We start from the raw sequence: 22,871 nt of genomic DNA on the forward strand, positions 1-22,871 counted from the left end.
GTTTTCTGAAAATATTTTTTCTGCTTTCAGATTCTTTGATTTAAAAAAAAACATTTATGTAGCACAGTCTCATTATGAAAGTGAGAAAAAGATGGTGTAACAGCTTGCTAAATTTAAGTTTGTGGAGGTAGAATTTCGATGACAAAATAAGTACATTAATAACAAAAACATTCTCATTTTTGAGGTTTTTTATGGAAGCAAAAAATGACATTTTGAATGAATGAATGAATGAATGCTTTATTTTGGACATGAGGAAATAAAAATTCAATTTTATTTGAATAGCCCTATATCACAACAAGGTTGTCTCAAAGGTAGAATAAAAGTAGTCAAAGGTAGAATAAAAATAAACGACGAAAGAAAAAAATCAGAACCAATGATATTCTCGAGATAACAGCAACAACCGTTAAGACAATAATAATAATGATATTAATAAATAAGATCTGAATGTATTCATGGTGTCCAAAAAGGAGTAGGATGAAGCATTTGCTTATTTCCCATTTGAGTTTGAAGTCCACATGCAAATTCCTGATGATGAACTTGCAAAAATTCCATCCAAAATTTATTGGAAAAAGAGCAGGTCCAAAAAAGGTGCTGAACTGTCTCTGGATGATTTCCACAGAACGAACAGTTCGTATCAACGTCCCGTTACTTTCCGCTTGACCTACTTTTGAGATGCAGTGACGCGTATCTGACACAAGAGGGAGCCAGTAAGCCATTTCGATTTCAACATTTATTTGTATTTTCTTCTTTCTTTTCATTTATTCCAATTTTCATTAAAAACGAATAAATAATAGATTATTTATAGACACAAACTACGAAACCTATGAATCCACATTGTATGAAGACTGATAATTATTTGTGATGATTTAATTCTACTACTCCGTGGGAGCTGCCAATGACAGCAATTGTTGTCCAATATCTACTTTTTCGTCGTTTTTTGAGCAAAACTCGTCCGCGTTGATATAGGTCACGTGACACGTCACGCGTACAAAGTAGAGAAAAGCGCGCCACGGAATCGATAATCTGAATCACGAGGAGGTAAACAGGAAGTGGACTTTCGCTATCCCCTCCCCCTGCTGGGTGGGGCGGGGCGGAGAGAGGTGATGACGTCGATTTCCTTACTTTCTCCGCAGCAGCAGTAGCAGGAAGAGAAGAGAAGAGAAGCGGAGGCAAAGAGCGTCCGAGTTGGCGCTCGTCCGTGCGGCCATGTCGGATTCTTTCCTTCGTTGAGCCGGACGTTATGAAGGCCGTCCACCTCCTCGCGGGCACGGAGATGACGGGCGACCCATGAGGACTTTGAATGGCGAAAATAAGGAGCGGGAGAGCGGGGAGGGAGAGCCCCCTCTGGAGAAGGACGTGGACGTGGCCCGGCTGTGGCGAGACGCCGCCCTCCGGTCCCGGAAGCTGCGCAGCCACCTGCGCCAGGCGCCACCCCGCCCCGAAGAGCAGGACCTGTCGCAGGTGGAGACCCTCAACCTGGGCAACAACCTCTTGCAGGATCTGCCCCAAGGCCTGGCGTCCAGCCTGGACAACCTGCGCGTGCTGGTGCTGCGCCGGAACCGCTTCTCCAGCGTGCCGCGTGCCGTCCTGGAGCTCCCGCGGCTGGCCGAGCTGGACCTGAGCCACAACCGGCTGAGGGGCGTGGCCGACGGCCTGGCCGAGAGTTTGCCCGCGCTCAAGAAACTCAACTTGGCTCACAACAGTATCCTCCAGCTACCCGAGCGCATCGCCGCCTTGGCGCTCCTGGAGGAACTGGACGTCAGCTTCAACGAGCTGCGGAGCCTGCCCGCCTCGTTCGCAGACCTGGCCGGGCTTCGCGCGCTGGACCTGGACCACAACCGGCTGGCCGGCTTCCCTCCTGAGATCCCGGCGCTGGCCGCCTTGGAGGAACTGGACTGCTCGGGGAACAGCTTTGACGTCCTGCCCCAGGACGTGGCCCGGCTGAACAGTGTAAAGATCTTGTGGCTGAGCAACCTGGAGCTTAGCTCGCTGCCGGACGCTTTCTGCCAGCTGCGTCGCCTAGAGAGCCTGATGCTGGACGGGAACCACCTGGCCACGCTGCCGCCCGCTTTCGGCACCCTGCGCACGCTGAAAATGATCAACTTGTCTTCCAACAGACTTGACGACTTCCCAGATGTTCTGCTGGACATTTCGGGGCTGGAGGAGCTTTACCTGAGCAGGAACCGACTGACCCGAGTGCCGTCGGAAATCGCCCGCTTGCGCAACCTGGTCAATCTCTGGCTGGACCACAACCGCCTGACTTACCTGCCCGACTCGCTGGTGGACCTGGCTAAGTTGGAGGAGCTGCTCCTCCAGGGCAACCAAATCGCCGTCCTTCCCGACCGCTTTGGAAAACTGTCGGGGCTCAACGTTTGGAAGGCGGAGGGCAATCCACTGGTCCAGCCTCCGTATGAGGTGTGCGCCAAGGGGATTGCGCACATCGCCGCCTATCAGCGGGACCTGGCCCGTTCACGCCCGGAGGCCCGGCCCAGACTCAACGTGGTCCTGCTGGGGCCGAGGGACGCCGGGAAGACGTGGTTGCGACAGATCCTGCTCGACGGCGGCGGCCCGGACGTTGGTGCCGAGCGGGGAATCCACGTCTCTGACTGGGCGGCGGCGGAGGGCGACCCGGCCTTCCGGCTCTACGACGTGTCCGCGGAGTCTGAGCTGGACCCGGTCCGGCCCCTCTTCCTGTCCCCCGCCGCGCTCTACATCCTGGCCATCAACCTGCGTTCGTACTCGCCGCGTGACTTCTACGCCAGGGTGGGCTACTTCCTCCGCTTGCTGGGCTCCAAGGTGCCCCGGGCCGTGGTACTGCTGGTGGGCACGCGCACCGACCTGTGCGTGGAGGCTGAGCTGGAAGAGAAGAAGCTGGACATCCACCGACAGGTGGGCATGCAGGAGACCGGGGACGCGCGGGTTCTGAGGAGCTCGGCGCTCAAAGCGGAGCGGGCACTGCGGCGGGGTTACCCCGCCCGTGCTTCCGGCCCGCGCGGCTACTTCTACGCTGTGTCCGATGGCAACCTGCGGCGGGAGGTGGCCCGGCTGCGTTCCCTCCTGGAGAAGCGCCCGCAGATCCTGTCCCCGCTGCTGAGCGACGTCCGTCGACTGAGGGAGAAACTCGTGCGTCTGGCCCGGAACACAGAGATCTTCCCTGAGCTCCAAAGGGCACCGCCCGGGTCCTGGCAGACACTGGAGAAGCTGCACCTGGACTCCAAAGAACCTTGGCTGACCCGGAAGGACTCTGCCCGGCTGGGCCGTCAGGCGGGGCTGACTGAGGATGGCCTGCAAAGCGCCTTGTCCTACCGGCGCCGCGCCGGGACGCTGATGCACTGGGAGCACGACCCCGTCCTGGAGGACTACATCTTTCACGATGTCCCGCGCTTTATCGGCATCATTGACGCATTCCTCCCAAGGGAGCGCCGGCAAGGGGAGGACCCGGAGCTGGACGCTTTTCGCTACCGTGGACTGTTGCCGGCCGGCGCAGTCCACCGGCTGCTGCGCCCGGTTCTCCCGGAACCAGGGGACCCAGACAGTGTCATGGACCTTCTGGAGAAGATAGGTTTCTGTTATTGCGTCAACAAGCCCCGCGACGGGGAACCCCCGAACGGCGGCGCCGAGCTCTGGTACAAGTTTCCCGGATGCGAAGGCTCGGGAGCAGAACCCGGCAACACTCGCTCTGAGATGGAACTCAACGACGGGAGCTCAGACCGGGAACTTCACGGTAGCTCTGATTCAGAACCCGAAGACGGGAGCTCCAACTCTGACCTCGGCGGGATCTCTGAGCCGGAACCAGATGGGAGCTCGGACCCGGGACCCGACGCCAGCCGCGCTTGTCCCTTGTCTTCGGCCGAGCGGCTGGAGATCCGCTACAGCTTCCCCTTCCTTTTCCCACCCGGACTCTTTGCCCGCTTCTGCGCCCGTATTAACAGACATGTGGCACGGAGGTGGGATGGCCGGCGCCGTGTCCTGGCCTATCGGGGAAAAGTCCCAGTGGCGGTTAGCCACCGGCTCCCGGCGGGCGGGCGCCCCCACACCCTGTCGGTCGGCAGCCAAGCGGCGCTGCCCAACATGTGGACGGCGTGGCAGGCCGTGGCGCCGCTGCTCAGCGAGTTGGACGCCCTGCTGGGGGACTGGCCTGGTTTACACTACCAAAAACACATCCTGTGCGCCAAATGCCTGCGCAGAGGCTCGGCCAGCCCGCACGCCTTCCCGGGTAAGAACTCCGCGACGGGTCTTTAGCTTGTAGCGTGGGAATTGTCCAAAAATATAGTAACCGCGTCTTGCTGAGGACAGGAGGTCAATCTTGTTACATAAGCACGCATTGACTTGTTGCTCAATCCTCTTAAGTGATCTCAAACTCGTGGTCCGGGCGGGGTCTAATCACAGGATTTATCATCGGCAATTGTTTAATGGGGGATTGAACGTCTATCGCCGTCAAAGAGCTAATGTATGTTTTTCAGGGGAGCTTCTATCTCAGCGCCGTCCCGAAGGTGTGAGTGAGCTGATGTGTCCCAAACATTTGTCGGAGCGGGTCAACGTGGCTTTGATCTACCCGCCCACGCCAGCAGACACGCCCCCAACTACGCCCACGGCTGCTCCGATTGGCTCCGAATGAGCCTGCTGGTAATTTCACACGATACAAGTCACACTATAGGGTTTTTTGGTAGTGTTGCACCGATAACATTTTTTGGGCCCGATACCAATACCGATACCTGGTTGCGCAGTACCGGCCGATACCAATACCATTCAGATAGCACTCTGTTTGCAAAAAAAAAAAAAAAAATATATATATATATATATATATATGTTACGGTTCGGTATGATTTTCGATACAATTCAATACATTTAATGCTCTCAAACAGAAAATACAACTGTTATTTTTTTATTGTTGATGTTTTTTTATTTGCTATCAAGCAAAAATAACAATGCCATCATATAAACAAGCATTTTAGTTAGGGCAGTCAAACGATTAAAATTTTTAATCGAGTTAATCACAGCTTAAAAATGAATTAATCACAATTAATCGCAGTTCAAACCAGCTCTAAAATATGCCATATTTTTCTGTAAATTATTGTTGGAATGGAAAGATAAGACACAAGACGGATATATACATACAACATACTGTACATAAGTACTGTATTTGTTTATTATAACAAATCCACAAATGGCATTATTAACATTCTTTCTGTTAAAGTGAGTTCAAAGTGAGTTAAAGTAGTTCTTAAAAAATAAATGTTATAGTTACAAGTTATAGTAATTTTATATTAAAACCCCTCTTCATGTTTTCGTTTTAATAAAATTTGTAAATTTTTTAAATCAAAAGTAGAGTTAATATAATAATAAGAAGAATAAAAATAACAAGAATAGAGTGACTAAAGTCTGAGTAAGTTTGATGTTTTATTTATTTTATATAGCTAGTTTTATATGGAATGCCAGTTCATTTTGCATTGTTGTTTAACTGTGTGAGAATAGGGCCTCATTACTATAAACTGAAGTGCTTTTCTTTTTGTGAACATTATTATTATTTTTTTTTTTAGAGACAGGAATATTATTTTTGTTGTGCTTTCACTAAACGATACTTATGTTTGTTGTGAAGGAGTTGCCGAAGCTTATGCCAATAAACGGCGCGGTCCAAGGAACGCCCGTGTTCACTCGCCTTTATAACGTATATATCTCTGTACATATCTTACCCAAAATACTATAAGAGACACATAATTGCCAATAAAAGAAAACTTACAGAAATATGTGTGGAGCACAAATAGCACAATGCAACAACATAAACGTCTCACAACTACTAAGTCTCCCACGTTTAGAAGGAATAACATTAGTACGGAACGGCGCTGCCCCCAAGCGGCCGGTGGCATTCTCTTCACTCTTAGTGTCTATAAACGGCGTCATTGTAATCTGTTTGAGGCAATGTGCGAGCGGGTCATTCAGTGCATGCGTTAATTGCGTCAAATATTTTAACGTGATTAATTTTAAAAATTTATTAACGCCCGTCAACGCGATAATTTTGACAGCCCTAATTTTAGTGCATAATATTCATTTGCTTACTTCTTACTGATCTGAAGAAATTTTGTATAAAAGTGCTGAGAACAATCTTTACTGTTTATAAAGTGAGGCAGAGCACACTGTTGATTGCTACAGCTCTCTTAGCAGCTAGGTTTACCAAATGAGCAAAACATCCTATTTGTGGTCCGAGTCCATCTGTGTCATGTACTGAATTAGCTTATTTAGCTAGCTTATGAATTAGCCAGCTTAACTTCCATTCAGTCATGGCGGTTTTTTAATTCATCAATGCAGTATATGGACTACACGTCACTCACGCAGCTAATGGCATGGGATCTAACGTAGCTCATCTGGGTTGCTTTTTGATGATATCTAGTGTGTGCGCACGAGAGTTGGCATGAGATCTAACGTAGCACATCTAGGTTGCTATTTGATGATATGTAGTGTGTGCGCGTGAGTGTTTTCTGGGACATAAGAAAGAAAGAAAGAAAGAAAGTTAACAAACGCCACAGAAGTCACTTCTGCTCATTACTGCACGACACCAGCATGTGACAACCGACTTTCATGAACAGGACGAGTTTGAAGTACGGCGCTCTTAATTTGACACTCATTGTTCATCATGAAACCGTGAGTTTGCTTAGTTTCCGACAGTCTTAACTAGGGTTGTTCCGATCATGTTTTTTTGCTCTCGATCCGATCCCGATCGTTTTAGTTTGAGTATCTGCCTATCCCGATATTTCCCGATCCGATTGCTTTTTTTTTTTGCTCCCGATTCAATTCCAAGCATTCCCGATAATTTTTCCCGATCATATACATTTTGGCAATGCATTAAGAAAAAAATGAATAAATTTCGGACAAATATATACATTCAACATACAGTACATATGTACTGTATTTGTTTATTATGACAATAAATCCTCAAGATGGCATTTACAGTATTAACATTCTTTCAGTGAGAGGGATCCACGGATAGAAAGATTTGTAATTCTTAAAGGATAAATGTGACTTTGTATATTGTGACTAAATTTTGCCATCTAGTGTATTTGTTGAGCAGTAAATGATACTGTAGCCATTTAACTGTTCTGCCCAAATGCATGATGGGAAGTGCAACCATGACTGTGCATAGTGGTACCAATTGATATATCTTCTCTGCGTTGGGAAATAACATTGGGTGTTAAGAAAAAGATCAATTACTACCTTTCTTCCCCACATTGCTCCCCACGATATTTCTAATCGTAGGGAGAGGGATTGTAAGGCTTTAGCCAATTAAAAAAAGGCTCCAAAGGCTGCCAAAATTCACTCTACTCATTTTACGCTGCCTTTTAGCGCTTTATATTGGTAAAACGGCGCCATTACAGATTGAACGCGACAATGCGTGAGTGGGTCGTGCAGCGCATGCGTTAATTGCGTTAAATATTTTAACATGATAAAAATTTTTTTAAACTAATTACCGCCGTTAACGGGATAAATTTGATAACCCTACCTTAAGCCTAATCTAAAGACTCTGGATGAGTGTAACATATTATGTCTGTAACGTTAAATACAATTTGAAAAGGATTTAATTAAAATATATATATATATTAAAAAAAGCATGTCCGATATTTTTTCGCCGATTCCGATACTTTGAAAATGACGTGATCGGACCCGATCGATCAGCATGGGGACATCTCTAGTCTTAACCTTTCTGATCCCGACGTCGTCAGAATAGCAGACGCTAGTAAACGCATGTCAACGGTTTGTGAGTGCCATATTTGTATGAGCAGCATATCATTGCGGATATGCGTTGTTGAGAACACACTTATTACTGAAGACAAAGGTGTTTGGTAAAGTAGAGACAAAACCACACGGATGTCATGCATCGGGATATGGGAAGTTAGCTCAGTAGGGGAGGGCGGTACAGTTGCGTTCAAGCGATGCCAGTGGATGGTATCGGCGCCCTAAATGTTGGTACTTTTCGATACCGATACCATCAATTTGGGCCGGATCGGCGCCCCCTGCCGATACTGGTATCGGTATCGGTGCAACTTTAGTTTTTGGGTGTCTTCCTGTAAATTTTGGACCATTTCCTGGTGATTTTAGGGCACTTCCGGGCTACTTCCTGTTCATTTGGCACTTCCTGTTAATTTTGAGGGTTTTCCAGGTGACGTCCTCTTGCTTTTGGGTCACTTTCTGGGTACATTCTGGGTTATTCCGGAGTCACGGGTGCATTTTTGATCATTTCCCGAAGACCTGGCGGCATTGGTAGTAGTCAGCTGTGCCCGCCCTGATCTAAAAGCACAAACTTTGTGTTCTTTGTTCACTTGCAGACATCATGTCACAAGACATCCCCTCCTTTTAAGCGTCACAGAATATTGTGTCGAACGGCTACACGAACACAGAACTTGTAGAAAGAACGATTAGATTCCCATCTTTCAGTAGAAAAAAAGTTTTTTTCCTCTCTTTCGTTCTCTGGTTATGAGCAGTTTAACACAGGGGCGTAGGTTTGCATAGGGATGGTAAGGGGCATAACACTACCAACTCTTCAGGATGCTCAAATTGTCCCCACCAACTTTTAAGCAACATTATATGCATTTTATAATGAGTTCAGTTATATAGGTAATTTAGATTGTCTTCCCATATGTTGTAAGGATAAGATTGACCCTACCATTATTAAGTGAAATATTTTCATTATGTTCAGACTTATATTTACCCCCTTTTCACTTGCTGAATTTTATAGTCCATTTTTCTCACGTTTGATTGGCTGATAACCCCCCACACACACTGCACTGACCCGATGAAAATACAACATGTCGCCGACATGCCGCCTCATCCGCCCCCTTCAAAGAAGGAGGGATATTGGAAGTTTTTTTTTTTTCAGCCAGCAGCAGCCACTGTAAGCAATGTAAAAAGACTAGGGCTGTCAAACGATTAAAATTTTTAATCGAGTTATTTACAGCTTAAAAAATAATTAATCGTAATTAATCGCAATTCAAAGCATCTGTAAAATATGCCATATTTTTCTGTAAATTATTGTTGGAATGGAAAGATAAGACACAAGACGGATATATACATTCAACATACGGCACATAAGTACTGTATTTGTTTATTATAACAATAAATCAACAAGATGGCATTAACATTATTAACATTCTCTGAAAGTGATCCATGGATAGAAAGACTTGTAGTTCTTAAAAGATAAATGTTAGTGCAAGTTATAGAAATTTTATATTAAAACCCCTCTTAATGTTTTCGTTTTGTTAAAATTTATAAAATTTTCAATCAAAGAATAAACTAGTAGCTCGCCATTGTTGATGTCAATAATTACACCAAGCACACTCATTGTGCTTAAACCCATAAAATCATTTGGACCCAAGCGCCAGCAGAGGGCACCAAACACAAAAAAACAAGTAACAAGCGGACATTACACCGCTGTCATTTTAATCTGTTTGAGCGGGGCATGTGCGTTAATTGCGTTGAATATTTTAACGTGATTAATTTAAAAAATTAATTAACGCCAGTTAACATGATAATTTTGACAGCCCTAAAAAAAGACGTCAATGTTATGGAGGTGGGGAACACACCACTAATTTTCCTACTGCAATTTTGCTACAGCCTGCATCGGAGTTTGCATAACATTAAAATGTGAGAATTTGCTAACCTGCAAAACTCGAGTAGGAAGCTGCTTCGAGAGACGTGTCCTCCACTTTTGTATGTATTTTCTGCTGTTAACGTAAATTAAACTGTGAGAAATGTAGTGAACTGATGTTTACCCCTTTCTACCCAATGTTCATTTTTGTTTTGTTTATGTGGTCTTAAAGCAACACTTGGTAACTTTTCAGTTTTGGTCGATTTTAGCAACGCTGGTGCACAAAAGCGGTAGTTTTTTGAAGACTGCGTTTCCCATGAGGACCAGCGCATTAGCCCATAGTGTCTTCCTATGAGGGGCGTAACAGAAAATAGCGTTGAAAAAGCGTTGTTATAACACAATACAGATCTATTTTCAATGATCAGTTAGCCTATCAATTAATTAGGTTCATATTCGTGAGAAATGTAGCCCTGACCCCCATTTACCCAATTTGTTTGGTCTTATTAATGTCCTGTCCCCACAAAAAGTGTACTTGCATGTTATGCTGTTATATCGTCCCTACCAATGTTGAGCCCACACCTACGCCCTTGGTTGAACATCAAAAACAACATTGTTTATACGTCGTTTGTAGTCAATGAATTTAATGATACTTTAGTGCCTTCTTTGTTTTTGTATCATTAGATGGGAGCTTTTCAATGGAAATAAAATTCCTCATTTTAATGTCTGCTTTTTTCGGCACGCCGCACAGCTCAAACCGTTGTGCCCATCAACGCCGTCCAAATACCGAAATGACCAGAATCTTTTGAATTACCCCACAAAGATGACTGTTTGTACCAAAATGTAGGTTTTTAAAGCAACACTATGTGACTTTTCAGTTTTGGTTGAGTTTAGCGACACTGGTGGACAAAAGCGGTAGTGTTCTGGCTTAAAGGGTACCACGAATTGAAAGACGTAGTTCTCAAAAGATAAATGTTAGTACGAGTTAAAATAATTTGATATTAAAACTAGGGCTGTTAAACGATTAAAATTTTTTAATCGTGTTAATCACAGCTTAAAAATTAATTAATCGTAATTAATCGCAATTCAAACCATCTATAAAATATGCCATATTTTTCTGTAAATTATTGTTGGAATGGAAAGATAAGACACAAGACGGATATATACATTCAACATACTTTACATAAGTACTGTATTTGTTTATTATAACAATAAATCAACAAGATGGCATTAACATTAACATTCTGATAAAGCGATCCATGGATCGAAACACTTATTCTTAAAAGATAAATGTTAGTACAAGTTATAGAAATTTCATATTAAAACCCATCTGAATGTTTTCGTTTAAATAAAATTTGTAAAATTTTCAATCAATAAATAAACTAGTAGCTCGCCATTGTTGATGTCAACCCATAAAATCAGTCGCACCAAAGCGCCAGCAGAGGGAGACAAAAAACACAAGTAGTTTTTGATTGAAATGTTACATGAAATAAAACACGTAAAAGCCGATTTTTTTTTGTATGGATGCATAAATGTCTAAATTACTAGTTTGGTTTTTTTTTCTGCCAAAAAACGAGCAGTTGGCCGAAAATGACCTGATTATTTGAATGTAAAGTTATGCTATCGTGTATGGATGCAAAATCAAACATGGCGGCTATCACAAAACAAATTTAAAACAAATTTAATGACATATATCTTTATAATTTGAAAATTGTATTGTTATTGTAAATAAATAAGTAAATCCCGGAATATGAACGGAAAACAGTCTAGATTCCGTTTAAAAGCAAAAAAACGGGCAGTTACATTTCATTTTACTTAAATATTTCAAGCTAAAGTGACGCTAATTTTTTCCACCAATTACATTTTTTTCTACAACGTTTCAAAGTGTATGTATGGTGCTATTTTTATATAATAATTACCTTGAATCCTCGACCAAATCACCCCTGCCTGCTTGTATGCACTAAAACCTTCATCCTGTTTCCACCTAAATCCGGCGTTACAATGCAGCGTGTGTGTGAATTTATCACAGTGAAAGCGCTCAGCCCCGACGAAAAGTCAACTGTCAGTCAACTGATCGTGAAGTCTATGGTTTATGACAGATTATGTGTCATGTGGCCAATGATCTCACTTTTGAATGGATGTAAAAGATCCGAACTGGACATAAATGGAGTTTGTGACAAAATTTGCTGGATGACACTTAATGACATTTGTCATAAAAATTCATTAATGCCCATGACAGTGTCATTTCATAATTATAACATATGTCATATGACGCTGCTGTCAAATTAAGTGTTATCTTTAAACCCAAATAAATCAACAAATTAGCCGTAATGGACTGTAAGCTGCAGGATTCAAAATGAGGGGGAAAAAATAGCCGCTTAATGTCCGAAAATGACAGTAGATGCCATTGACGGCCATGTATGTCAAAATAACAACAGGAATTAACCCTGAAATGTCCGCAAATTAATAGAAAATGACCTGATATCAAGAGGAAGTGACCCGGAGGGGTTTCCCCGCCAAAGCAAAGCTCCCATCGCAATTTATTTTGGGTCACATCCGTTTTTTGGGGCTTAAAAATAATGACATGTATGGACAGGTTTTTGTCCAAAATTGGCGGAATGGTACTTTTTTTTGACAAAAACTGCCCGGTGACAACTTGAATTTGTGAATGTTTGGATGTATGAATTTGACGAAAGCTAAGACAAGTCGCCATTTGAAAATTTGATGTCATTTTGTCACTGGAAATGAACAAATAAAATAAGATTCCAAATTTTAAATGACATATTGACTGAATTTTGTTCTTCCACGTTAGGGTTTTGGAGATGAGACGTAACCTCTCAGGAAGACGATGTGGACGTCCCACCATGCGTCTCAGATGACGCTATTTATTCTCCAGCTGTCAATTCATCCACCGGTGATCAGCTGTTCCTTCCTACCCCATGAGCAAGCAAGATGTCCTACCAATGACCAGTGTTAATATTTTGGTATTTATGGAGCCTTTTTTGACCTTTTCTTCGCCTCAGAATACGTTTTCCTCCCATACCCTTTCAAACATTGTTTTCTTGAAATCAGAGTGTTATCTGTTGACCGCATTAATCACGTTGTGTATGTATCTATACCACCTTTATTTGATAGGACTACATTTTAAGGTATTTTTGAGTACCTTCTTCCTGTATGCATCTAAACAGAACAAACTAAAGCGCACGTTAGGACTTCAGGTGTCAAATTGGCCTCTGGTAGGACTTTTGACAGGGGTAGGAAGGACATTTTGGCAGAAGGCCGGTCATATTTGTAGCCAAAGATGAGCATTGGTTATCGTTTTCGCGGGATGACATCACTTTTTCATGTAAATGAAACCTTTATTTTTCTACACTTGGAAAAGTGAGGTAAGGCACATGACAAATAAATGATGAACATGATCACCGAGCATCTTTTTTTTTTAACTCGATCGTCGCCATCTTTCATTGGCTGCCACTGACCTTGCTAGACGTCCGAGGCGGTGGGACTGGGACGGCCCGCTCGCAGTCCAAATGAATTGTTTGTTGCCGTCAATTTCTAATTTCTACCATTAGCCTTTACAAGGGCAAGTTTTTGGTCTAAAAAAGCGATAGAAGTTTTTTTTTTTCCAATTTAGATCGATTATCTAAAATTTCAGGGAAAATGCGACATTAACAAAAAAAAACAATTAAGCGATAGTTATTAGGTACATATCCCTGACCTATTTACAGACACTATTTTTTTCATTGTGACTTATTTTAAGTTTAAAATATGCGAGTAAATAATTTTATAAAGTCGTTTTTTTTTAAGCTAAATATTAAGACTTCAATTAATGATTCTAAGCTAAAAATGATTGACATTTCGAATAATGAATAGTTACTTACCTTCATTTTATGGCTGGGTTGAAACAAAAGCGGTTGCGTGGTGTCTGTAAACGGGGGTCTTCAGGGTAAAACAAACTAAAAATAGTTTGGGGGTCTAATGTGCCACATAACTGCTATGGCAGCATATAGACATATTGTTCTATCAAACACAACAGTTCTTTCGGCTTAAAATATATTTTAAAGAGGGGTGCAAGAGCAGAAACTGCTTTTTTAGCCTTGTCTGTGTTTTCAGCCAAATATATAAATAGAGCTACAGCCACAGCTATTTGCACCCAACGATATTAACCGGTAACTTTTATTTGACAGTGGCATCATAAGACTGTCATAAGACCAATTGGCCGCAAAGCTTCATTTCTTCAAGAAGATTCATTTGGCTATCACTGTTCTCTTAGGGGAGACAGTCAACCTCTCCTGCCAACACTGTTGCCGTCCAACATGCCGCCTGGCATGCATTGCAGCGGCACAGATGTAAATGATCAAAATTCATGTTCTCTGCTAATTATTTCTTCAGTTGCTGTTCCAGTTGTTTCATGAATTGCTATTTATGGTTTAACACTGTATTTGACAGTGGCACCTTAAGACTGCCATAAGACCATCATAATTATGACTTTGCCGTATGAAGGCTTTTGACATGTCATTTTGTGTCATCCAGCAAACTATCTCACTTTTGAATGAATGTAAAAGATCTGAGCAGTACATAAATGGGAGTTACTGACACAAAATGCTGGATGACAATGACGGATGTCATAAGCATTCACTTATGCCCATTATAGTGTCATGTCATAATTATGACGATCTTACGGCAGTCTTATGAGTGTTACCTATTTACCCAAATAAATAAGCCACACTGGACTATAAACTGCAGGAATCAAAATGAGGGGGAAAAAAATAGCTGCTTATAGTACAAAACTTACTTCAATGGAGTAATCGTGTTAGGAACATTTAAGCAATGCAATTAATTTTAGGAAATGTAAAAGGATTGCACTTTCAAAAGAGCATTAAATGCGAATACAAAGTAAAATTCCCGAGTATTTTTTCAAACTACTCAGAATTGCACTTTCATTTCACAAACAATAACTGCATTTAAAAATACTGAGCTTAGAGGTATATAAAAAAAATCGAAGTACAACATAAGAACAATTGGCTACCTTGCATAAGTCCGCTAGCTTAAATGTTTTTTTTCCCCAAACACGTTCCCATAAAAAACGTCTGAATTGCCAATGCATAAACATTTACATCTGTACGTTGGTCTCAACGGGGAGCAGCTGGATCCAGCCTTTATGAGTTGTCATATTCACTGTTGCCACTAGAGGGCACAGTATCCACCTAAAACATTACTTTCAAAACAAACCATTACAACGCCACTTTAAACAAATCCTTGAATCAACAAAATTCGATTGTTTTTTTCGAATATTTTTTTCTAATCTAATTATTCGAGTTAATCGTTGCAGCACCACATTGACGTATTGATGCGATGAACTGCAGTTAATGGCAGTGTCATACACAAACAGTACAGTAAAAATATGTATTTTAACTGAATGTGATTCACGTCAGTTTCATCTTGTGGAATTGAAATCATTACCCAGCGAGTCCTACTAATGACATTTATTCAATTTTTCATCTTTATAATTTTTATTCAACATGAACAAAATGGTGAAAATATGTAAATACTAACATGGAAGCATCTTTTTATTGAATAGTCGTTTTGGTTTGAAGAAATTCACAACAATGCTGAGAAGGGGACTTTTTATTCCAACTTTTATTCGCGTGACATCAACTTTTGCTTCTTCAGCTTCTTCTGCGACACCTGTGCACACACAAAAGAAAATACATTTAAGCGCGGTGGGCGTGGCCCGTCGACGCGGAGCCCGGTCACGACTGTCGCTCAGAACTTTCATGTTCTTTTCATCAGTTGATCCAAAGGTGTCCTAAGAAGTCATCCTGGCGACAGAAACCCACCCAGGAGGCCGGGCCACACCCCTCTCCGCCAGCTCACCTTTTTCTTTTGAGCCACCTCTTCCTCGGGCTTGGGGACGATCTGCTCCTTCTCGGTGAGGATCATCTCGATGTGGCACGGCGAGCTCATGTAGGGATTGATGCGTCCGTGGGCGCGGTACGTGCGCCGCCGCATCTTGGGCGCCTTGTTCACCTGGATGTGCTCGATCACCAGGGAGTCCACGTCCAGGCCCTGACGGAAAACAAATCAATCTGTCCGACATGTGTGCATTTACTATTTTATCCCCTTTTCTTAATTGAAATCCTCTCATTTTCAACAAGTACCATCATTTTTGGACTTTAAGCCGCTGTTTTTTCCCCCTTCATTTTAAGTCCTGCAGCTTATAGTCCAGTGTGTTTTATTTGTTAATGTATTTGGGTTAATAGGTAACACTTTGGCAGCAGCGTCATAAGAACCGTCATAATTCTGACATTACACCATCATGGGCATTACAACATACTTATGTCATTTAAGTGTCACCTGGCAAATTATGTCAAAAACTCCATTTATGTACAGCTTGGATCTTTTTCATCCATTCAAAAGCGAGATAATTTGACGGATAACACGAAATGACACAGTGCCCTCCATAATTATTGGCACCCCTGGTTAAGATGTGTTTTTTGGCTTCTAAAAAAGCTTCCCAGGCTTCAACTGGGACTGTGTGCTTTGGTGAGATGAGACCAAGATTGAGCTTTTTGGCAAAAAACACTCTAAGTGGGTGTGGCATGCCACGAAAGATGCGCATGCTGAAAAGCACCTCATACCCACTGTGAAGTATGGGGGTGGGTCAGTGATGCTGTGGGGCTGTTTTGCTTCCAAAGGCCCTGGGGACCTTGTTAGGGTGCATGGCATCATGAATGCTTTGAAATACCAGGACATCTTAAATCAAAATCTGTTGCCCTCTGCCCAAAAGCTGAAGATGGGTCGTCACTGGGTCTTTCAGCAAGATAACAACCCTAAACATATGGCCAAATCTACACAGAAATGGTTCACCAGACACAAAATCAGGCTCCTCCCATGGCCATCACAGTCCCCAGACCTTGTTTTGTTGGCAAAAGGGGGCTGTACAAAGTATTAACACCAGGGGTGCTAATAATTGTGACACACATTATTTGCCGTCAAATAATTATTTATGTGGGATTTTTTCCCCCACTGAATAAATGCACTTGTATTGAAGGTTGGATTTTTCCTCTTTTTTCCATTAAGGTCCCATATTATTGGAATTTTAAAAAATTATTAGTAGCTAAAAAACACACCTTAACCAGGGGTGCCAATAATTATGGAGGGCACTGTATGTTGTAAGTGGGGTTGGGCATCGAACATCGATGGGACCGGGTTCCAACACGCTGGTTCTCCCGGAACCGTTTGAATTTTAAAATTTCGATTCCATGTTTCGATGACCTGACCGCTGAGCGGGTAAAAAAAATGTTGCCAAATACCCCGTAGAAGCCACAAGAAGTCCGTGTTTGTGCATTGCAACTTGATGACTATGGACATATATAGGACAAATATAGGCCATGTCCACACCAAGCAGGGTTTTTTTAAAAACCGAATATCCTGCCCTCATACGTTGAGAAAAAATAATTGCGCCCACACCTGCGGAGAAAAAAAAAAAACTCATTCACTCCCAGCCATTTTCACCGGAGCAAGGCCCTTCGCTCCCGGCCATTTTACTGGATTTTGACTGATTTTGCAAGGCCCACAAAAAATTCTGTTCTATTGCTATATAAACATGGAACCCACCAAAAGAAAGATTAGACTCTCTTTCAGCAGAAAAAAAGTTCATATATTTTTCCATTCTTTAGAAATCAGCATTAGAAAATAGCTTAGTTTGAGCAATTTTCCAATTTCTGATGAAAAAACTGAGAAAATGAGCTTTTTGTAAACGCAAAAATTTCAAACATATCTTTGACTTTAACACGGCTATTTTTTGCTTCAGTGACATCCCAAACATCTGAATAATGTTTTCCTTTTGCAAAATAACATGAACAACCAGCCAAATAGAGCTTTTGATAGCAAAGTAACAATTTATTCACACTTACCTAACTGAGAGATGACGTTTGGTGGCTGCGACAGCGGTTAAACTTTTCCCTCATTGCCGACTGTCTCGTAAAGATGGATTTTTTTTTTAGTCTTTTTTTTGTGACCACTGTCTCGTTTGCCTGGGCAACTTATGTTCCTAGGGGTGAACTGGTTTGGCCATGCGTGTTTCCGTGCAGGACACTTGAGCATGCGGTGAACCTGAGCAGCAAGCCGCGGAGGGGCTCTGCTAACTTCCCTAATAAAGTTGTACTGTTTGAATTGGGTTGTGAGGTCTTAACAAATGCGCGACTGCCCTCCAGTGGCCAGTTTTATGGCTTTAAAATCGGTTTTAAGGCTTGTTTTTTGTTTCGGCGATAGGTCGGAAGCTCTAGATGCTTCTTGTACAAAAAAAACGCAAAAGACGTATAAATACGTTTGTGGGACAGTTAAGCATTTAAAAATAGAACGTCTTTATACGTTTCTGGGAGCAAATGAGTTAAGAACCTTGGTTTAAATGCGCGTGTGGCTGATAGGCCAAACCGTAGAAAAATGTTATTTTTGCTAAATATCCTGCTACTTGTGGACATGGCCATAGTGTTACCAAATGCCATAACTAGCAATTAACAATACTGGAACAGTAACCGAATAATTAGCACAGAACATGAATTTTGATTTTTACATCTGTAGTGCTGCAATGCATGCTAGGAGGCATGTTGGACAACAACAGTGTTGACAGCAGAGGTTGACTTACCCCCCCCAGGGAGCAGTGATGGCCAAATGAAACAATGAAGCCAATTGGTTCAAAGCTTCATCGTGGTTCAATTAGTCATGTGACAGTCGCATTATTCCGCTGTCAAATTAAGTGTTGCCGGTTAATATCTTTTGATGTAAATATCCCATAATACAGGGTGGATAGCTGCTTGCCTGGTATACCAGACTCACCGCTGTTTCAGCGATTGAGTCTGGCGACCGACCGGCGGATCAAATTCCGAGGGCCGAGCAAGCCACAGCAAACAGACAGCGGAGTGGACCAATCAGCGACGGGCAGACGTGACGTTGTTAAAGCGACAAGTAATTAGCGTGAGCGGAGAATGGAGAAGTTTATTCAACATGGCTAGCGCGAGCCATGTTGACTGTTGTCAATGACTTGCTTCGATGTGCTTTTGGTAATTTAAAACTGGTTTTACCGCAGATTGGAACATATTCTCGGCTCTCCCGTTCGCCATCTGTGTTGTTGCAGACACGACTTCGGGCGCGCAAGAGTGATGTTACTTATTAAGAACACATCACGCAAATAAACGAATCTGATTGGGCGATTGATTTTGTACCTTGCTCGAGAGGCCGTTAATGGGCTGGGTCCCAGACTATTTCTCACAGTGTTTGAAAAATACAGGGAGAATAGTCTGGCTGTGCCAGGCAAGATAGCTGCGGCTTGTCTATGAACAAATGCTGTTTTCGTGCCAGAATTGGTGGGTGGCGGCTTGGAGTCCAGTGCGAAATTTACAGTAATAGAAAATGTCCATTGAAGTTTAGCAACCCACCTTAAGCTCGGCGTTGCTCTCAGCGTTCTTGAGCATGTGAAGCAGGAACTCTGCGCTCTTCTTGGGCCAGCGCCCTTGCGTCCAGCCGTGCTGTTTGGCCTGAAGTCAGATCATAACGGGGTCAGGAAGCAAGCCCGCTCCTTTCGGCCTGGTCGGTCGCTCGCTCGCTCACCTGGGCGCACCTGCCCACGCCGCCGTTGTAGCGCCTGAAGGGGACGCACTGCTTCTTGACCACCACGTCCCGCAGGTACTTGTTAGCCTTGCGGATGTGCATGCCTTTGATGGCCTGAGCCGTCTCACGCGTGTTCTGCGCCAAACAAACCGGCTCTTAGCTTCAGTGTTCACACCTTCACCCGGCAGAGCGGGCGGGCACTCACCTTGAAGTGCACGCGCAGGTTGGAGCCTCGCGACTTGCATGCTGGGGGATTAAAAATAAAATGGTGGCGTTAGCCAGCAGTTTACCGCATTTAACGTACAACTCATCATGGGAAGGCGCTCAGCCGTTGAGGTTGTTTTCATGAGGTATCCAAAGGTGTCCTAAGTAGTCATCAGCACGCCCCCGTAGAACGAGCGTCAACTCGCTCGCTGCCATTGACGACAATAAACGCCCAATTCGTTTAAACTAGGTAGACTGGCTGCAAATGCAGCACTTTCAATGTCATTGACGTCTAGCATTCAATGGTAATTTTTTAATTCCAATGAATAGCATAAGAGACTTACAATGTATTTGTATAGTCATTCAATCTAATATTTTGAGATACCACTTTGGTTCGTCAACGGCAGCCAATGAGTTGAAAGCTTTTATACATACTCACACTTTGTAGGGTTCTCGGGGTCCAGAGAATAGCGGACCATTTTCACACTTCTGAAAGAAGAAAAAGAAACGTCAATATTTCCGTGGTTGGCTACAGTTAGCTCCCGGTAGCTAAATTCGCAGCGTTTCAACACGACAAAAGTGCTCGAAACGAAAAACGCCGACGTTCTGGTGAGTTTCTAGCTTTTAGTGACAGGCATAGCCTCGACGAAGTACAACTTGAAGCTGTAACGTGGAACAAATCGAGCAAATGTGGACCCTAGCCAACATGGCGGCCGGCGCTGGATTAAATGTGATATTTAAGCCACAATTTCAACATTTCGCACAAACTAGCAGAATTAAATTGTGTGCGCGCGTCCAGAAAACGAATTAGAAGGGATTATAAAGATGGATGACGACAATTAAGGAGAGATTGAAAGCGGATTGTGCCGCTGCTCGATAGATAGCCATCCTTACCGAAGAGGCCGCGGAGGGAAAGAGGAAGTGGCGGAGGCACATCGAGGCTCTTGTGCATCGCTTAAGTGATAGCGCTTCCTGGTGGCCGGAGGAGAACACTACTTCACTGAAAAATCAGCTTTCACAGCCAACGGTTGGGAAAATGAGTTTATACCAAGGGCGTAGGTTTGGCCTCAATATTATGGAGGACCAGGAGTGCAAAAATTATAAATAAACACAAAATTAAATAAATTATTATATGTGTCATTAAAATGCATCTATTTCAATATTTATTTATTTCAACATTTATTTAGTTATTTCAATATCTCATTATTTCATTTTTTTCTAATTTATATTTATTTATTTAAATTTTCATTTATATATATATTTTTTTACTTTTTATTGATTTATTTTAATTTATATCTATTTTAATATTCATTCATTTATTTCACTTTTAATTCATTTCAGTTTTTATTCAATTATTTCATTTATTTCCATTTTTTTAACATTTGTTTATTTATTCAAATATATATATATTTATTTATTTAAACATTTAATTCTGAATGTATATATTTATTTCAATTTTTATTTATTTATTCCATTATTTATCCATTTATTTCAACATTTATTTATTTCACTTTTGATTTATTTCGTTCTTCCACTCTTGCTCCTCGTTCACGCCCACCCACTGAGTTTGATGTGCCAATGACAGATAAAATTATTTCATGTGGCCACAGGGGGAACAAGACTGCAAGAATGAAATAAATAAATGAATCATGAAATAAATAAAAACTATAATAAATATATAAATGTTGAAAAAAAAATGTTGTATTAAACAAATACATATTGGAATAAATAAATAAATGTGTAAATAAATAAATAAAAATGGAAATAAATGTTTAAATAATTAAGCAAAAATAGAAATGAATAAATAAAAAGTCAAAAAATAAATACTGAAACAAATAAATCTAAATTAAAATAATCAAATAGAGGAAAAAATTAATAAGAATTGAAATAGATAAATATGAATTGAAATAAATAAATGAATCTTGAAATAAATAAATAAATATTGAAATAAAAAGCATTTTAATCACACAGTTAATAATTTATTTAATTCTCTATTTATTTATTTAATTTTTGCACTCCTGGTCCTCCATACAATATTGGTAGGGACGATATAACAGCATAACTTGCATGTAAACATTTTGCTGGGGTCGGGACATCAATAAGACCAAACAGACTGGGTGAACGAGGGCTACATTTTTCACCGATATGAATCTAATTAATTGATAGGCTAAATGATTAATGCAAAATAAATCTGAATTGACTCATACTAACTTTCACACTGCAAATTTATAACATTTTAATCTGATATTTTTCTCAAATCTAGTCGAATAATTTTCTCCATCTTGTTTTGAGTGTTAAAGGCTAGTTAACATATTAATGCTTTGGATTTTTCCACTTGCTTTAAGTAAATATTACTATTTGTTCTTGTTGAGCCTGTACATCTAAACCTTGGTCATTTTTTTTTTTTTTTACCTAAATCGAGAAAAATGCTTTCAAATAATGTTTTGAACAATATCCATTCTTGAATTAAAAACATTTCTGACAAACAAGATTAAAATAAGTCTGTTAAGCTTATTTTCTTTCAGTTGGCTATTTTTATTATTTCAAGAAATCTGAGTAAAATTTACCTGAAGTACTGGAAGTTAATTTCACTTATTTCTAGAAGATTTACACTGAAAACAAGGTCATTTATTCATTTATTTATTTGATTTGATTTATATATTAGCTGTTTAAAACTTGCACTATATTTAAAAAAATGTTGCTATTTGGGGCAAAAACGGCACGGGAAAAAAGTTTTCTTTGGCGAAATATATCCGTTGTCGTCATCGTTGACGAAAACACTTTACTCTACCCACCTCTGCACCTAATCAATAAGGGGTAGCCCATAAATACTCCAACACCAACTGGAAGTGAACCCAAAATATCCCATGTTCAATAGGAACTGACCCGATATCAACAGGAAGTGACCTGGAAAAGCCCCAAAATCAACAGGAAATGAACCTCAAGTCGTTATTAGAAGCAGATTGAATGCACACATAGTTGATGATTCAATCAATAAACTTTATTACACCCAGGGAATCACTTGAAATTTTGCACACATTATGAGCTGAAAGGCGCTCTATTCAAGATTGGACATGGAAGGAAGCTAAATTGTTAGAGCTGTCAAACCTCATCTTTATTCCATTGTTGTTTGTTGCTTTATTTGCATTTGTTGGTCATGATTATGTCCATCATTTATAGTTTCATAAGCTCAGGTTTGTTTTATTTGTTAGTGTTGACGGCATCGTTATTCTGGTTTGTTGAAATTGATATACGTATATCAAAAAGAACCATTTTAAATAAATGATGAACTGTATGAATTCATATATTTTTAAAGTATGATTTTGGATAAAGAAATGGTCAAATGCTAACTCAGTGACGGGGAGAGACGTCCAAACTGTTGGAACTGCATGGGAGATTGGATTGGACGTCTCTCTCCGTCATTGGCTACCAATGAGTATTTCGTGGTTGCTTTGACCTGCAGTGGTGCCAAAGAACCACT

The 22,871-nt window shown here is 41.6% G+C and overlaps 2 protein-coding genes and 2 non-coding genes across 4 annotated transcripts; 1 reads left to right on the forward strand and 3 right to left on the reverse strand.

Moving 5' to 3' along the window:
• The first annotated feature begins 1,100 nt into the window (after positions 1 to 1,100).
• mfhas1 (multifunctional ROCO family signaling regulator 1) lies at positions 1,101 to 13,143 on the forward strand. The gene is made up of 3 exons (XM_057819095.1): positions 1,101 to 4,216; positions 4,464 to 4,626; positions 12,387 to 13,143. The coding sequence occupies exons 1-2, from the start codon at positions 1,288 to 1,290 to the stop codon at positions 4,616 to 4,618; spliced, it is 3,084 nt and encodes a 1,027-aa protein (XP_057675078.1). The 5' UTR covers positions 1,101 to 1,287; the 3' UTR covers positions 4,619 to 4,626; positions 12,387 to 13,143.
• Positions 13,144 to 15,184: 2,041 nt separating this feature from the next.
• On the reverse strand, positions 15,185 to 20,352 carry rpl17 (ribosomal protein L17). Its single transcript, XM_057819158.1, has 7 exons — positions 20,285 to 20,352; positions 19,830 to 19,879; positions 19,392 to 19,432; positions 19,187 to 19,321; positions 19,015 to 19,113; positions 15,452 to 15,643; positions 15,185 to 15,262 (listed from the first exon to the last, which is right to left on the reverse strand). Exons 2-7 carry the CDS (start codon positions 19,867 to 19,869, stop codon positions 15,215 to 15,217), a joined length of 555 nt encoding a protein of 184 aa, XP_057675141.1. The 5' UTR covers positions 19,870 to 19,879; positions 20,285 to 20,352; the 3' UTR covers positions 15,185 to 15,214.
• Positions 15,336 to 15,403, reverse strand: LOC130906066 (small nucleolar RNA SNORD58). The gene has a single exon (XR_009061205.1). It is a non-coding gene; the product is annotated as a small nucleolar RNA SNORD58 (small nucleolar RNA).
• LOC130906060 (small nucleolar RNA SNORD58) lies at positions 19,506 to 19,571 on the reverse strand. Its single transcript, XR_009061200.1, has one exon. It is a non-coding gene; the product is annotated as a small nucleolar RNA SNORD58 (small nucleolar RNA).
• Positions 20,353 to 22,871: the final 2,519 nt, after the last annotated feature.

This window comes from Corythoichthys intestinalis, chromosome 17 (genome assembly GCF_030265065.1).
Source record: "Corythoichthys intestinalis isolate RoL2023-P3 chromosome 17, ASM3026506v1, whole genome shotgun sequence".
Classification (NCBI taxonomy): Eukaryota; Metazoa; Chordata; class Actinopteri; order Syngnathiformes; family Syngnathidae; genus Corythoichthys; species Corythoichthys intestinalis.